Below are 18,683 nucleotides of genomic sequence, written 5' to 3' on the forward strand. Positions count from 1 at the left end.
CACTGAGCTTACTAAATGATACCCTGCATCCCATACCTATATAATGGCAAAGTCTATGTTTTGCTCTGAAAAATCTTAAATAAGTTTCATATCAAACTGTAAAAAAGGAGGTACAAATTGGCATTATGTAACAAAAAAATTGCGAAAGTACCATTGAATTTTATTCAGAGATATTCCAGAGTTATTCAGGACTTCCAGATAAGAGATTGGTACCCTTCATTATTATAGAAAAAATGGCAGGTCAATGTTTCGCTTTTTGAAACCCGAAATATGTGTCCCATCCAAAAAGGAGGTGCACAGTTGCACTTTGTAACAAAAATATTTTGAAAGTTTCAGTAATTTTCATTCAGTGGTACAGGAGTTGCGGATAAGAGCGTAACAAACAGATGAACATAGAGACAGAGAGAAGGACGGACAGACACCCCGATCACTATGTACCCTCCCACTTTAAAAGCCGGATGTATACACATTTTGAAGACAATGACGTGTTAAAGATAATAGATGCAAGGGTTTTTTTTAAATTCCTGTATCAACATACATGTGTATACTTTCAGAAATTTAGTAAAAATTTTTTACTTTGTGTTCCTTTTGCAAAACTTCAATTGTCAAAATTTTCGTTTCTATTTTCGTTTAAGTACCTCTGATTTTGAGTGTTTTTTTATTGTTATAACGGAAAAGATGGAAAGCAGTGATTCGAAAACCTAAACATGTCTTTAAATAGCTTATTTCGAATAAATTGAAACGGCTTTTATATACAAACAGATACAATTGACAAAATTGATGTACAATATGAACAGAAATTTGAATAAAGTATAAATATTTATGGAAAACTACTGAAAATAATAACACTATTCAATAAAATTAATAAATTAAAAAATAGGTCTTAAAGCAATACAAATATTTAGTCACTAAAACTATATTTTTTCTCTTAAAAATAAATTGAACAAAATGAAATTCATAATATGATCTTATATTTTCTTGAGAAATGTTTAAGTGTAATAAACATTTCTTTAAGGTAGTACAAAACATCCATGAAGTCTGCTTTAAATCATTACAAAGTCAAAAGAAACATTTTAATTCTCAAAGAAAATTAGAAAAATGCATATCTTTGCTTCAGATTTCACTTTTACTTTCAAGAATGAAATAGTTGTTACTTGCCGCTTCCGTCTGAGCATACACATCGTCCTCAGGTAAGACAACTCTTTCATTACATCGTCCTGCGTTTAAATGGCTGTAATCGTCTTCCATAGTCTGACTAGAGGAACAAGAAGCATGGTTGTATACGTTCTCCGTTTCCTCATCCTCTTTTTCGTGGAGATGGTTGTAGACATCATCGTTTTCCATCTGTGATGTTTTAGCCTCTTTTACGTTACTGTTCGTTGGGGATTCCATTGACGGAGAGTAGGGTGGAACATTAACGACCTTTCGCTACAAAATAAAGGATTATTTGGCATGCATCATTATGAGGACATGAATTTACAAGTTAGAAAATTGGCAATAACCTTGCATTTAAAATGCTTATCAGTCTTTCAGATTTCCTTTGTCAAATTGATATCGCGTGGTCAGTTCAAAAGAAAATCTAATTAGAATTCATACATTTGTGAAGTACAATAAACAATTAAATTTTTCAGTTAAAAGTTTCTCGTAAAAATATACATTTTGCTAAATATCTCTAAAAAGTACCGATGGGCTTCTTTATAATGGAACTTTTTTCTTGAAATGTCGATTTATTTTGGCATAAAAATTAAATTTAACACATGCTATTTTGGTCAAATATGAACTCCCTGTCATGAAGCATTTAATGGATACCTGAAAAGGTGCCTTGATTGACACAAATAAAAACGAGAGGTATGAATTAAAGTGATCACCAAAGTTATAACTTTTGAAGATTATGTCTAATATAAAAGTAAAAGTAAAAGGGTAAAAAAGCTTGCTCAGAAACATCTTTAAAAGGTATTTTTTTTCTAAAATAAAGAAAGATAACCCGTTTGAAAAGTAGGTCAAATTTCAAGGTCAATGTCACGGGGTAAGAATTCATAGTATATTTGTAAGGTACAAATAATCAGATAATTGAGAAGTTCGACAGAAAAGTTCCAACTTTTCTCTTTTAAAAGTTATGAACAATTTAAATTAACATTTATTAACAGAGTAGATCAAACTTTAAGGTCAAAATCACAGGGTCAAAAACATAGTATATTCGGAAACATCTAGTCTCCAGTAATGTAAATGTGAAAAATGAACGATCTATCTTTTCTCATTAAAATATAATGAGCAAGAATAGTTTTTATATGACAGACTGACAAACTGGTGGACGGATAGACAAATTTGATATCATGTCCCCTCACTTTCGGGAGAGCAGGATGCAATACATGTGTAATTAAATTCTAGTGACGTCTTCAGGGCTTTATTTTCAGTAATTACAAACAATTACATTATATAATATAGAATCATCAAAATGTATTTCATACCATAAATATCCTTTCAAATTAGTTTTACGATTTGCATGTGCTTAATAAGCTTTCCCTTTGCAAGTAATCCTGAAATGACGGAATTTTTCATGTAATTTACAATTTCCTATAAAAATGGATACAAATACCTGAGAAGTCTGTTCCATGACATTTGCTGATTGAGTCCGGCTGCTTTCAGATATTGGTGTAATGTGAGTACTATGTCCGTCAAATTTTATAATTGTCTCATCACTGTTTGATATAATAGCAGAAAAAAACTTTTAAAAGGTTACATGTTAATTAATAGAATTAAAAAATTATAACATTTTCTTACTGTATGATATAAAGATATTTAAACTCCTAATGTAAAATTGAGGACTAACATTAATACAAATGTCTTACAAAACGAACAGAAAAAGTTGCTTGTGAAGTACATTCAAGTTTGTGTCTTACATTTCTACTCTGCATTAACTTGATTATAGTTTGGATATTTTCGTTAATACTCAAACGCAGTTTGTCCTTTTTTAGAATTTAGCTTAAAGTTACCTTGGTTAAAGTAAGTATAAAGCTTTACATGTACATAAAAAAAATCCTCTAAATGCAAGAAATGACAATGCTATAACTCAATAACATTTTTTTTTTATTTTGATGTTTTCCTACTTTAAGTAACTCAATATGCAAGAAAAACAGAAATAAAATCATGATTAAGCAAGGGAAATTCTAAAAATATAATTATTTTCTTTTTGTAAAAAACGTTTCATAGCAATATTGTTCATATGACTTTTAACAACATATTATATAGTTAAAGGTCAAATCTGATGTAAAATGTTGAATTTAATTGAATTTGCAAGAAAAAAAAGAAAATATATGCAAAATCCATTGCGGACAACTTATCTTAAAATTTTTATCACTGGCAAAAAAAAAAAAAAAAAAAAAAAATTGCAATACCATCATAATTAGGGAAACAAAAGTAAAATGAGGCTATGAATAAGAGGGTTGTTCAAAAAGATCGTGGACAATGACGTTTTTGTTTTAAAAAATGGTTCTATATAAATCTATTGTGTATCAAAATATTTTTAATGAAAAACCAAGTCAAAATGATTTAATTTTTATTGATCAACTTGATATTTTTGTAAAAAAAAAAATCCGAGTGTTTAAAGGTCGCAGATAGTATGCACGGACACGTCTGACGTTAAGCTAATTTTGTTATAGCGTCAAACATTTAGATTTGAATTGTAACACATGTTCATGGACACACGCTACATTTTTTTATGGCGCCACACTTCCAAGTGCTAGCAATAATATTTAAGTATAGATTATAAATTATTAAATTTTTATAATTCAAATCAATGCACAATTTTTTTTTCGAGCGTCATCAACATAAACAGTTTCTATACACAAACTGTACAGCCAATTCCGACGCTGCGCTAGATTTATAACAACGTCATGAATAGAAATCTCCATTTTTGCAAATTACACGTTTTTTAAAATTCTTTTTGTGTATTCAAATTTGTGCACTCCATTGAAAAACTGTATAAAAGTATAAAATCAATCTCAAAGCAATAAACGAAATATATTTCAATAGTTTTGAGTTCTACTTACTTCATTTTAACAGTATTAAAACTTTTTTTTGGTTGGACGCTAAAATGATTATAGCCTCTTTATTTGTGTTACATATCATTTATATTAAGTTTTGACATGTATGTTTGAAACAATCATTTCAATCCGAACACTTTTTATCAGAGTTAATGGCATTTTAACCTTAGTCCGTGCGCATTATCTGCGACCTTTAAAGACCCCGATTTCTTCAAAAATATTAAGTTCCATCGATAAAAATTAAATCATTCTGACTTGGTTTTTCATAAGAAATATTTTGACTTACATTAGATTTATATAGAACCAATTATTTGAACAAAAATGTATTTGTCCACGATCTTTTTGGACAACCCTCGTACACTGTAATAATTTAATGTTCTTATTGTTCCGATTTTTATAAAAGGAGATTTAAAAAAGGTAAGAATTGGAAAATTGACAGAGGAAATAAGGATCAGAATCATTAAAAAAGTTTATGGCTCAAGCCTATATTTTTTATTGATATTGTTTATTGATGTTCAGGGAAACTATTCCATTTATATAAAATTTCATTATTTAAAGAGTTATATAGCATGTTATATCTTGATTATAAAAATTATCAGTTAAATATAAAAATCGTTGTGGTATATTCCGAGAATTACTCAGGGGCCGCATGCATGAACTGAATGTCGTGGTCTTTGTTATTTAACATTGAATAAAAACTCCACAATTTTAGATGAACAATGTGAATTATTTAAAGATTGTTTATCGTCTGCGTATACGTCATCTAAAACAAACGATAATAAGGATCAATGCAATTTTATATAAAAAAGGAGCATACTTACCGTTTATGCATGTTGGCCATATATCTTTTAGATATTAAGTATGTAATGAGGGCACTTAATACTACTCCAAGAAAGAAACCCCCGAAAACAGCTCCTATTGCAGCTCCTAAACCATTTGCTATAAATTCGAAAATATAAACTTCCAAATTTTTGGAAACCCTTTCCCTTCCTCTGGACGTAAAAAAAACGAAAGAAGTGATAAAACAAATGAAACTGTGAAACCAAACCAAAAAAAAAAAAAAAAATAATAAATAAAAAAAAAAATTAAAAAAAAACCTAGAAAAACTGTTAAACTACCAAACATTACATATCTAGAATTTTAAATGCTCAATTTGAAGTTTATAATCAATTTTAAGGAAAGAGATCTGGACGGTTTGTAATATGAATGTCTAGTCTATTGATTAACTCTAGATCTGAGTCGGTTCAACTACAAGGTTAACAATTGATATCTATATACATTTATAAGCACCTCAAATAACTAAAATCACGATAAATAAGATTTGTCAAATCTTGGGTTCTCTGGATCCGATCCCCGGCCCAAATAAACACAAATGAAAAACGTTCAGAAGTTACAACAACGAAAACAAAATTTTAGCACCATCACTTATCAAACTTACTGAACAATATAAGTTAGAACACTGTAAATATGTAGTGTTTGAAAGTTGAGACATTTTTTTTACCTTGTAATTAGATATATTCGTTTATAAAATACAGCTATCGACATAATTTGGAAGGCGAAAAGGATCTGAATTTTTTTTAGATTTAGCATATCAACATGATGATAAAAACTTTTAAAACTTTCTATTGACTTTGAAGAAGTCTTTTTTTTCAGAATTTTGTACTTGCGTCTTTGTATTACTTCAAGCATCAATTCATTAAAAGCAAGAAATCTTCATGCAGCTAAGCTAGGTGTAGTATTGTATATTCTCTGCTAATGATTCTGCATTTTTATTAAAACTAATATAAATATTATGTATTTTTTTACTGCTTTGTTTTTGTTATTTTTTCTGTCAAAAGATCATGAGCAGTTTTTTGTTTTTAAGCCAAATGAATAAAAGTACGAAATTGTAACATGTAGAAAAGGCATTGAGATAATTCCGGGTAGCACTTTCTATTTTCCCTTTTATTTCTTAACATTCATCGCTTCATTGCCTGAAATATTTTCTAACACTTTATGAAAAAATTCTTTCCAGGGCTTTCAAAAATAGACAATGTTATTTAGTACTGTTGATTGTGAGTATATAATTTTTCAAATCTAACCATATATTTTATGCAATTGATAAATAGCCCAATATTAAATTGAGGTGAGTATAACTTTAAATAAATTATGCGTTTTGTATTTTCAGAGCTAAAATATCAGAACAAAACAATTACAATAGAAAAATTAAATTAACGTTCAAGTTATTATTTACAGTAAAGCAGTCTTATAATTGCGTCCTACACAAAAAATTCCGCTGTTAGGATAGAACGATAAAGTTCTTTATCTACAATAAAAATATTCAAATAATGATATTATGTTTATCTATTACTGAAGTGAAAGTAATAACCTTGTTCCTCATTTAAAAACATTTTTTCTGCTGTCTTTCCATTTTTTTCCACTGAAATAAGGAAATAAATTACTTTAAATATACAATTTTACATTGCAAATCGGATAGTTTATACATATTTATATGTGTCATTACTTTCTTTAACAGTATATTATCAGAAAAAAATGTGAAGCATACGAGGGTTGTCCCAAAATTCCGTAGACAAGCGTTGTTTTGTAGGAACCCTACGTCATACATTAATGAAATTTCGTATATAGATTAAACTAATAATATCTAATAAATCTATGGATAAATGTGAAGTAAATACACAAATTATTCCAATTTAAAAGACATATTTCATTGTCTGGTGTAGGTAGGCGGCGCAATACCCAAAAGTTGCAATTTAAATTTGGTATGTCATATTCAAAATCCCATGGAAAATTAATTACTACGCCGTATTTTCTAATGGAAATGAAAATTCTTAATACTGTGTCATTAACTTTATTTCCTCAAATTTGGTGTTTATGCTTTCATAAATACGAATTTTATTACGATTTATATACATGGGGTTGAAATCCGACTTTTTACAAAAATTGCGCCTGCGTTGGCACAGGCGGCGCAGTGGAGTATGATCAAGTGTTTTGATCCTGAATTAACGCTTACAGAAATGTACCAGTCATAAATGTTTGGTAGACTAGGAAACTTTTTCTCGTCCTTAGCATTTAAAATGACTAAAACGGGTTCTCCATGTATATGTGAATAATAGTAACTTAAATAAAAGACAGGATTAAGAAATTGGCAAGAGTTACATTGTGCAACTCCATTACAGAAACAGACGAAAAGGCCATAGAAATACAGCGTTTTCAAATTATTATTATTTCGAAACTGCACATCCATATACTTTGTTTATATATTTTAAAGTTTGATCATACATAGTAATGAAGATATTTCAAATTTATAGTTGTAACCATTTCGTTTAATTTAAGAATTTGATTCTGGAAATTGAAATATTTTCGCCAAATATTTGACCCGTTGACATATTTATATTTTTTGACGTTGCAGATTGCTCCGGGTATTAGAGAACGATATCACTTTAAATGTCATTACTCGAAAAGTTTTCAAGTAAACATGATAAAACTTCGTAATTTATCTGCCAAGAATACGCTTAATCCACTCTGAAAATTTTACAAAGATACATTAATTTCTTTGAAAGATATGAGCTCAGTCTACGAAATTTTGGGACAACCCTGGTATATCTAAGTCTTTTACAATAGAATTATCATGGAAAAATTCAAAATAATAATTTTGTTATGAGCATACAATACTTACTTGGTTTACAGTCAGTCTCATTTACAAGTACGTGGCCATCTCGACATATACATGTTTCATTCTGACATTCCAAGTTTTGTGCTGCAGTACATTGTTCACTTCTCGCACAGGTCTGATTAATTTTTAGGTTCCCTGATTGCATTTATAAAAAAAACCCTATGATTCATGTCTATCTTAATCGCAAAAAATTATTTGAAATAATATTTTTAAAAAAATGAAAAAGAAACACAACCTTCTAAGCATTTTTCTCCAAATCCTAAATATTCTGTTTTGCAGACACATATGCCAAAGTCTTTTACAAGTCTACACTCTTTCGTTAGGTCTTTGCATGATGTGTTCCAGGAAAAGCACATATCATCAAAATTTGTTTCTACAAATGCAAAAAAAACGATAATTCAATAAAAAAAAAAAGTTGTTGAAAAAACATAAAATAAAAGGTATTAGTGTTGTCAACGAGTGCCTGTTTAAAACCTATTCATTGCCGAATGATACAAAACAAATATCTGTTAGTAAAGTTGCTACTTAATTCCTCGAACATACGAGCATACATAAATAACTGTAATAAAAAACTGTTTTATGCCCCCGTAAATTTAGTTTTGGGGATATTTAATTATTTTTTACCCTGTCCTGTCCGTTTTTTTACTGTCTTGTTTGTCCTGAAAAAAATTAACCTTGCTCATAACTTTTGAATGGGTGAGACTGTGGCTTTCATATTTCATACGTGTATTTTTTGTAACAGGGCCTTTCTTTGGGTACCACAAATTTAACCTCTTGACCCGAACCTTGAGGTTTGACACACTTTTGCACAAACACTTTTTTTTCCTCGACCATAACTTTAAAATGGTTGGAACTACGAATTTCATTCTTCATATATATATTGTTTGTGACAAGACCCTCCGTTGGATATAAACAACAATGACCTTTTGACCTTGACATTGGAGATTGACCTTCTTCAAAGAAATTAAACCCTGGCCATAACTTTTGTATGGTTGGGGTTAGGGATTTCATACTTCACAAATGTAATTCTTGTGACAAGACCTTTCATTTAATGTCAACAACTTTGAACCATTGACCTTGACCTTGGACTTTGTTCTACACTTTCAAAAATAAACCTTATTATAACTTTTGAACGGTTGGAGCTTGGGCTTTCATATGTAATTTTTGTGACAAGGCCTTTCTTTAGAAACTAACAATTTAGAATTTTTGACCTTGACCGCAGAGTTTGACATATTTAAACACGTATATTCGGCCATAGCTTTTGAATTACTGGTGCTAGAGTTTTCTAATTCACATTTGTATTTCTTCTGTGAAGGCTTTACTTTGGGTATCAACATGTTTGATTTGCATTTGAGAAAATTTAACCATCGCTATGTTGCCATACGGGGGCATCAGTATTTGATGAACTTTTGAACAGGCACCGGTGGAGCTAAGTTTTTGTATTTCACATTTTAATTTCTTGTGAGAAGGCCTTATCTGAGTATCAACATGTTTGAATTGCATTTGAGATAATTAAACCTGAAGGACATACGCAAGGTACCTTACCTACTGATAATTTTTCAAGATATTCTATATTTAAACTTATAATACCATTACATGTTCTTAGACAAAAAAATCAGCATGCGTTACCAGGGATTGAAAAGACATGAAATTATGAAAATTTTTGCATTGTTCAAAGAAAAATGCACAAAAATTATAAAACAAATTCCAGAATTTTTTTTATCAAAATTTGTGTTAGAAGAGGTTTACAAATCCATATATAGACATTAAAAGTATTGCTCACATGCCCTTCATTTAGTGGAACTGACTTCAACTACAAGGAAGAACCCAATAAAGTTCAAACTACGTTGCGTATGACCTTAAGTTTGCTACAAAGCCATGATAAGGGAGCATCAGAGTTTCACAAACACATCTTGTTTTTAAAATAAAAACCTGATAAATTGTCTTCTATATATTTACATTCAACCTTTAAATTCGGATACTTTTTCACATTCAAGTTCGTTCGATTGGTTTCGTTTACGTCAATTTTTTTCACAGTTTATATAAAAGAAAGCGTTGAACGCCAAGGTGTGTAAAAATTTTAAGACATGAATTGATAATAAATTTATATATTAAGTAATTGATATCCTTTGAATGATGTCTCCTTAATTTCTAAAAAAAAAACTCTCTGCTGTTTATCAGTTCATTCAAAACACTAAGCATATCACATACACATATATCTTGGTCAATGGTTGTTTCATCAATGATACGTACTTAAGGTACACATCAATAATACAATAATTAATTATATTAATACTTCTTTAAATATTATCTCTACAGATACAAATAATTACATAATTCGCAAACATGGGTCATATCATTTTTCAGCAACAGGTGTGATATTCATTTCTGTACTAGCAACCAAAGAACGCATTTAATTATCTTTACTTCAAACTGTAGAACATGATTTTATAGTAAACTCACAAAACAAAACATATCAAAAACATATATTGCAAAATATTTTAAATCGGTATAAATTAGGGATGGCAATCGAATGCAGAATTCTTAATCGTTTAACCGCAAAACGTTCCGATCGATTAACCGGTTAGTCGTATCAAGATATACATTTTGACAATCCCTTTGTTGTAACATCAAAACAATAGAATATGTTCAAACCATTTTCTTTTCATTTACACAAAAGGCGAAAAAGACGTTAGAAGTTTAATTCTGTTAATTATTTTGATCGGGGAATTTTATGTACATAAGAGTATATTTTATTTCAATTGACAAGACAAAATAAAGAAAACCACGAATTTTGCTTGAGAAATCAGACAGGGATAATTTTCCAACGCAGATGTTAAAGAAGTTAATTTTGTGTTGTCACAATAATCAGAAATAGGCTATGTCGGAACTCGCACTTTATTTACAATTCACGGCGTTCTGTATAAAAATATAATTCAATAGCTACAGATAACGGCAAAATATAGACATACTATTATTTAAAGTGCTTAACGGGGATGTTTTTAATATCATTAAAATAAAGCACTAGACCATTTTGGTAACGGTATGATGTTATAAAACAGTAATTATACTTTACGAATTGACCGATTACCCTGCAATCTCAATCTGAAGAGTTTCAATAACCTCCAAATAATGTTATTATAAGATAAGTAAAACACTAAATATATGCAGCGCTTTCCTTTCTTAAAAAAAACAGAAGGGATTTTATGGAAACTGTGCTCAGATGTATATTTTATTTTTCCGACTAACCGATTATGCTACGTTCCCACTGTCGTGCGGTCCGTTACGCACGTCACGATAGATCAATCGTAGCTGATCGCGGAGTTTTTATTGAATTTTATGCCAAGATACGAAGAGATGCGTATAGGTGCGTTTTCATACGTTTCGTTGAGCTTTTATGCGCTATGCCCGCGATGGATAAATTTCATATGATGCGATCTCTGACGATCTGACTACCGTTCGGATAAGATGAATTACGTTTCAATAGGATTATCAAGATTTAGTCGAAAAAGGACCTCGATCTGTCACAAATATCACGATTCGAGTTCTCGATTTGAAAGGATCTCCTACGTTTTAATAAGTACTCATACGATATAATACGTTCATTGCGCACTCTTGCGCTAATGTACGATAGAATAACACGTTCATTGCAATGTCTTTCACGATCAGAATCAAGATAGAACACGCTTTGAGCTACGATTGTACCCCGACAGACATATAAAAATTTGGCTATACCGAGTCCATTATATTTTATCTCTTGAAATTAAACAAAAGATAAACATACAATCATTAATAATGGCAGAAGTAAAGGTTGATGACAACTTCATAAACGCGGTGTTTGTAGTGTAACTATGGACATATGTTATTGCTGTCCAAGTAGAGTAAAAGAGCAGAATAAATATTTCTTATCTTTTTTTCACTGATGTTGCCTCTGATCGAACGGGTTCAAGTTCAGAATAAGATGGAAACTCCCCTCTTTCTATTTTGTACCTGTTTTATGTGGCATCTTTAAAATATTTTTCCAAAACTCAGACATATTTTTTTTCAATCGGGAAAGAAACGCGTTCAATTTTCCCGTTATTTTTGCAAGCTTAAGTACTCGTAATATAGCGTGATTGTCCGCAACAAAGCGTTAAGGCCCTTTCACAATTGGCGCACGAGCACTTTACAACACTTTGCGATCGGAAAATTTTAGCTTCGCACGAGCTCTCGCATACGTTGAACGATGTCTCGCACTCATTGCCTGTGTTTTAGAGGTCGCATCAAGTCTCCTCAAAATAGTCAACATGCACACTATTCAGACGCGACCAAATGCGATCAAAATTATCGCAATTCATTGCACGAATATTAGTACGATCGAACGTCTTACAACGTTTTATGTACTCGTAAGAATGATGTATGATTTTTAAAGATCGTGAGATGAATCGCAGCTGTCTCATGTAATCTTGCAACGTTTTACTATCATTGCTAGATTAATCACCTTTAATTGCCATGCTTTGCAACAGGTATTTATATACCGTGTATAATTATAAACATCTTAATTTTGTCAACTGAAGAACGTCGGAAACGGGTAGTATACATACTAGGCCCTCTGACTCGCACGAACTTTCGTACTATGGACTGCATGAGCGCACGAGCACCGCACGTCCAATCGTATTGTCGCACGTTCAATCGTCCGATTAGCTGATCACTCGTGCAATCCTATCGCATTATCTTACAACACTCGCTTTCATTCTACAACAGTCGCATATAGACGCAAGATATATCGCAGGATTTAATGCACAACAGTCGCTGTAGATCGCGCGAATTCCGTACGAACACTTTTTTCATATGCGATTATTTTGGCAACAGTTTACGATCCTAAACAAAATTCCTCGGTCGCACGAATATTTTGTCGCTTCTGCTCGTGCGCCAATTGTGAAAGGGGCTTTAACACTCGTGTCTAATGGCGTTTACTCTCATACGTCCGTATCAAATCGTCTTTGAGCGGGAAAGAACCATGTCAGCACGTGAGCAGATGGCCACGCAAAGCGTCACAGATGGTGACAGAACGTGAGATATCGCAACGAATCGCCATTCAGCGGGATGTCTGTCCTTTCCGAGATCGATCCCGATGATCACGATATACAAGCCAGATTAGTTACGTTTACTTACGATGCAGCTGAGGTTAGTTACGATGTAATGCAATTTGCTGCGATGTTAACGATTAAAATCTAATCGTGTTAATCGTAGAAAAATTTTTGTCAGTCAAAAAAAAATTCACGATCAACACGATAGTCACGAGTGAACACAAGATTTGTTTCGGTTTGATACGAGAACTACGATTTGTCCACGTTCGAGTCCCCGATCTCAATCGTGGCGCCAATCGTAATAATGGGAACATAGCATTACGGATTTTCTAACCGAATAGCATCGTTCCGACCGTTTAATCGATTAACCGGTTACAAATTGCCACCCAATTGTATGAATATAAAAGAATTTCATGAAGTTACGCAACAGTGCAATATTAAGCTTCTAGATATGAAATTGTACGTACGTTACAGGTGTGTATACCACTATATTAGATACGACATGCAAGGATATTTAAAAAAATATCATTAGTACATGTTTCAAAGCTCGAACTAAGGATTTTGCTGCTACCAAATCACTTGGTACACCCCAAGCCCAAGCTTCATGGTTGGGCGACTCTGCGATTGTGTGCATAATTATTGAGCAAATCATTACCAATGATAGGTAATTACAATCGTGGACACAGGGCAAAGTCACCAGACAATGAATAATGGACCTGATGTGATACATAGTCCAAAAAATCTACTGTAACATAGTTACATAAATTAGTACAGGAAGAAAAATCTCTTTCTCATCCCCTGTCTTTCTTCCTGAATTATTCAACTTTAGCCAAAATAAAAAAAATTAAAAAATTTATTTAAAATCAAAAGTAAAAGAGAAATTTAAGAAATGTATAGTAATTTTGATTGAATATTTAGGATTTACCATTTATATTGTTACTTTAATCAGAATTATTGCACTGAGAAGTGAGAACAATGAAATTATTACTTACTATTTAATTTATTCTTTGATTCCAATTAAACAGACATAGATTGATTGGGAAACAGCAAAAGGTCTAAATATGATCTTTTTTAAGAAGTTCAAATACGTTGGAACCGTCCTATATTACTCAAGTAGTGTACATGTATATCCAAGCGTAAAGCGTTCTTTTCCTGCTTTTCATTTTCAGTGCAATTCTTTGCTTTCAGGAGAAATTGATCAATTTTACCACCAAAAACAAATATTTAATAATGTCCACAAAAATAAAATGCTCCCGACTTAAATCCATCAAAATGACATTACTATCTTCATACAGAGATTTTTGAATCTATAGAAATGAACCTGTATTGAAAACTACTCACTGTAAAACTGATATGACAGGTAGATATTACCCCGAGGGTAAAATTATCACATCTGGGCCTGTACAAAATTGCAACAGTTAGGGTCAAACTATCCTTATCTTGATTGAATAATAAGAACCCACAAGGGTTTGTAATTAAATAGACAGAGACACAAAGGGCCTAATCTCTCGTGTGAAGCATGTACTAAGTATGTTGTTAAACTTTTCCCTCGCCATCCGATTTGGTCCCTCGCTTCGCTCGGCACCAAATCTCATGGTATTCGGGAAAAGTTTACCAACAGATACTTTGAACCCTGATGCTCAGTCGAAAATCAAGTTGGAAGAATTAAATTTATATTTACTTGATCTCATCTGATTTGATACCGAAATTTTCCCGAGATTAACTACATGTAAAACAGTTCTACAATGTTCTACATATGTAACTGTTTGAGAAATGCAATGTATTTAGATAACAAACAGTGTTAAAACTCAAAAGTCCATCAAACAATACAAAATTAGTACAGAGTAAACACGGACATCGAAAACATTAGCGGATCAAGTGTCATGGAGGAGTGAGTATTCCGTACCGACCCGTAATACATCCTTGTGCATTCTATGGCACGCCAAATTCACAAATATGAGCTTAACATAGTTTTACAGTCGATTATCTAGGTTTATTAGTTTAAACTTTACAACCTTAATCTATATTTTGCATCTGTATACCATAGTTTACGCTATAATGTTTTAGAACTGTAAACTATACTTAACACTGAACACATACATTTTCGATTGAAAAACATAGATTATCTGATAAATATAATTTCACGATTTGTAAACTATGGTTGACAACTCTTAACTATAGTTAACGATCTGATAAATTCAGTTTAACGATTTGTGAAACTACGATTAACAACTCTTAACTAAAGTTCACGATTGTAAACTATAGATTACAGACGTTAATCTATGTTTATCAATAAAATCTATTGTAACTGTTAACGTTTTATTACTGAAAGATAATCTTAGATTCGCATCCGTTAACTATAGTTAACAACCACTAAATATAGTTTTACTGATGAAAACCATAGTAAACGATTTGTTAACTATAGTTTACAGTTTGTAAACTATAGTTTACAGTCGATAAACCTAGTTTATGAATTGTGAAACTATGTTGAGCTCATTTTTGTGAATTTGGGCGTGCCATAGCTTTCTGTCATTTCCCAAAATAACTGGAAAATCCGTCTACAAATCTGTGTATTTATATTGAAAAACATTATTCAGCTTTTGACTTACGGTCATTTTACGATAATATGCCAATAAAGGGTATAAACATTAACAAGAAATTAAGCAAAAATAATAAAATTATTATCAAAAAAATCTATCAGGGAACTAGAAAAAGAATTTCCACAAATCTAGTATAGTAATTGTTACAAAAATTATATTTTTCATTGATCATGAATCAACCTTATGTTACGGAAAATAATGTTTAACTTTTATCATTATTTACATTAAACTGAATTCAATCGTCTTTTCTTCTGTTTCTGATCTTCAGTAAAGAATGACCGATGAGATGCCGAATGGAACCGAAATTAAAATCAAAGTTTGTTTTTGGTGTTAAACTTTAAGTTAATAATAAAGCTATTACGATGGTAAATTTGTAGGCGACAGAAATTGTTAATTGGACATATTTTGTTAAACGACTGTTAATGATGAAACAAATGGAGATAACGAACTGTAATCAAAACAAAAAGTCTACAATCAATACAAAATAGGAATAGAGCAAAACGGATCTCCAAATCATCAGAGGTTGGATCAGGTGCTATGAAGGAATGAGCATCCCCTGCCGAACGGTCACACCATCCGTACGCGTGCTCCTTGTCATGATCGGAAATTTAATGAAATAATAAGTATGAAAAACATCAGTCAGCATTTTACTCAATGATAAATTGTATTTGCTGAAAAGGTCATCGTATCGACCATAAAACTAGCGAAATGGTGACTTTAAACGAGACTGCTGTTCATCTTGTTTTAGCAGCTTGATAAGTGTTTATCATAAATTCTACTTATAACGGCGTAGTAAATCGCACGCATGCATCTTCACAACATTATTGGCACATACTCACAGAGAGAGAGAAAGATAGAGAGATAGCATTTGATAAAATATGATCTCCTGTTAACTGTACCAAATTGAATAGATTTAATTTACCTCGATAACATGTTTGGTTATATGATACATAACCACTCTTGCAGACACATCTTTCATCCTTGCAGACTTCCGCATGAATACTGCCCGTACACTGTTCACTCAAAAGGCAATATCCACCAAGAGCCACATTCTCTGAATGTTTTTTTACAATATTTTTTTGAAATTTACTTTAGTTGATATAAAAAAACGAAAGCTTGTATACACCTGGCTATTACATACATGGAGAAATGAAAAAAAAAATGATTCTTTGTGCCAATTTAAACAAAATGAAATGATTGAGTGTACATACAAATATATTATATCAGAATTTGATTTTAATTGAAGTTTTAATTTACCGGCAAGGCATTTATTTCCCCGAGAAGAATATCCCTCTCTACAAGTACATTTCGAATTCACACAAACTCCAGTGTAAGTTCCATCCGAACACTGAGAATCTTCTATGCACTCACCACCAATAGAAACATTAGCTACAAAGTAATATGCTGTTTAATTTGTGTTAAATTTTGGGAGTTATACCGCTATTGAGGCTGGGAAAAAAGACGTTTGGGTAAAAGACGGTACATATAAAAAATCCCCTTCCAACATCGTTAGTTATGTAAAAAAACCTTCTTCATCAAGGTATATAGTTACATGTACAAATCCTTCTTTGTCATTTTCAAAATTAATAGTTGCCCAAATAACAAATTTAACTTTGCATATTCAGATAAAATTATTTAATGCCTTAGTTAGTTGTTAGCACAATATTTTTGACCAAAAGTAGAAGTATCTATTCATGAAGTTTGCATAAGTCATATGTTCAGAAAACTTACAGATTTATTCACGATAGATACAAATATCCAACGTGCTTTATGCTATTTGAAAACGGACTACTTGTGATAAAAGACAGGCGTATGCTTCATATCGATAAAAAAAAATCTAAATGCAAATCTATATCACTGGTGGGTCAACTAAATAAATATGTAAACATCCCTGGATAAAGACAAACAGAGATTATCATTTGGGAATTTCGCCTCGCTTTTCCAATAATACAATATACATGTATATAAGCAATAAAAATGTACCAGATGTCTCTAAAAGGAAAGAAAACAGTTATATTTTGTATATCATTGTTTCAATGATCAATCGAAAGCATTTGCTTAGAAATCAAAACTTAGGTTGTGTTAAAAACGATTTAAACTTCGGAACAGTTTCTTTGTTTCAGGGATGACAGGACACATGTCACATGACTGAGTTTACTGAGTCACATTCACTGTTAATGTAGATGCTAAACAATGTTAAAATCATCTTTGTTCGGGTAAATTTTGTTCAACTTCTTAAGCTCTTAATGTTATAAACAATTAATATTTTTAATCGATCGTGTAAATATTTAAGAACCATTCTCTGTAATGACTTCAACATTTATATAGGATCCCTGGAGCAGTGGCACGCATAGTTTAAGAATTTTACTAACCTCTTTTTGATAAAAGTCTTTGATACCCTAAACTAATTTAGCGCAAAATTTGGTTGCTATGTGATAAAGTTACCAACACGTCTTAAAGTTTGAAAAACGGCATATTTAACATGTTTATGGCCCCATAGTTAATTTACATTTGTGGCAAAGCGAATGGTTAGAAATGACTGTTTCCTAAAGCTTAAAGTTTGATGTCTGAAATGCATGATAAACATGTTTGGTAAATCAAATATTGCATACGTTACTATCGTAACAAAGTATTAAAAAATATTCAATGAATTGTAGAACGTCATACACGTAAAAATGAAAAAGAAAAAAAAAACTGGAATAAATGTGACTAAATAATAGAGAAAAGAGCCTTGAAACATATACCTAGAACAAATTATGATATTTTATTTTGGTTGTCCAATGGTTATCAAAGTTTTTAACCATAGAAACCCTTAAAATATACCCTCTGTATGTTTAAATGAGATCCTATCTTTAAAGAAAAAAAACATTTCTTTCTAATTGATGATTAATTTTTAAAGCTGTTGGTGTGGTCCCAATTTTCCCATTAAAAAATCTAAATCAGATTCTTTAAATTGAGCGTTGCTTTGGACATAAGCAGAAAAAAGAGCTTCAAAATATTTTGTTTCCTTTGATACGTACCCATCAATGTAGATTCACAAAACTTAAATAATTGATGGTTATTAAGGACTAACCTGGCTTTTAATTTTGACTATCATCCAATCTCTAACTGGATGCAAAATGCTCGCACACAGGATTTAAAACTGAATCAAATATTACAAATGTGAACATATTCCTTTTTCGTTACCATAGCAACAGCGTTGTTTTCTTCATAAAATTTTATTAATATATGATATTCAACTTTAGTTCAACCAGATTAGTACTATTCAAGGTGAGTAATATAATATGTTTCTTGAATT

The 18,683-nt window shown here is 31.3% G+C and overlaps 1 protein-coding gene across 5 annotated transcripts in view; it reads right to left on the reverse strand.

The window, feature by feature from the left end:
- The window catches only part of LOC134240738 (uncharacterized), a 119,862-nt gene that overhangs the window by 56,155 nt on the left and 45,024 nt on the right, over positions 1–18,683 (reverse strand). For 3 of the 5 annotated variants that reach the window (XM_062722823.1, XM_062722824.1, XM_062722820.1), the window contains 2 exons: positions 16,643–16,774; positions 16,308–16,439 (listed from right to left, as the gene is read on the reverse strand). In XM_062722823.1, the coding sequence (XP_062578807.1) occupies positions 16,308–16,439; positions 16,643–16,774 (264 nt within the window). Of the gene's footprint in view, positions 1–4,864; positions 4,983–6,411; positions 6,463–7,719; positions 7,852–7,951; positions 8,090–16,307; positions 16,440–16,642; positions 16,775–18,683 lie in introns of all 5 variants that reach the window. The other 2 variants (XM_062722822.1, XM_062722821.1) reach the window with 2 other exon arrangements.

Source organism: Saccostrea cucullata, unplaced genomic scaffold (assembly GCF_032062105.1).
Source record: "Saccostrea cucullata isolate Sc308-1 unplaced genomic scaffold, CSIRO_AGI_Scuc_v1 ctg906, whole genome shotgun sequence".
NCBI classification, from domain to species: Eukaryota; Metazoa; Mollusca; class Bivalvia; order Ostreida; family Ostreidae; genus Saccostrea; species Saccostrea cuccullata.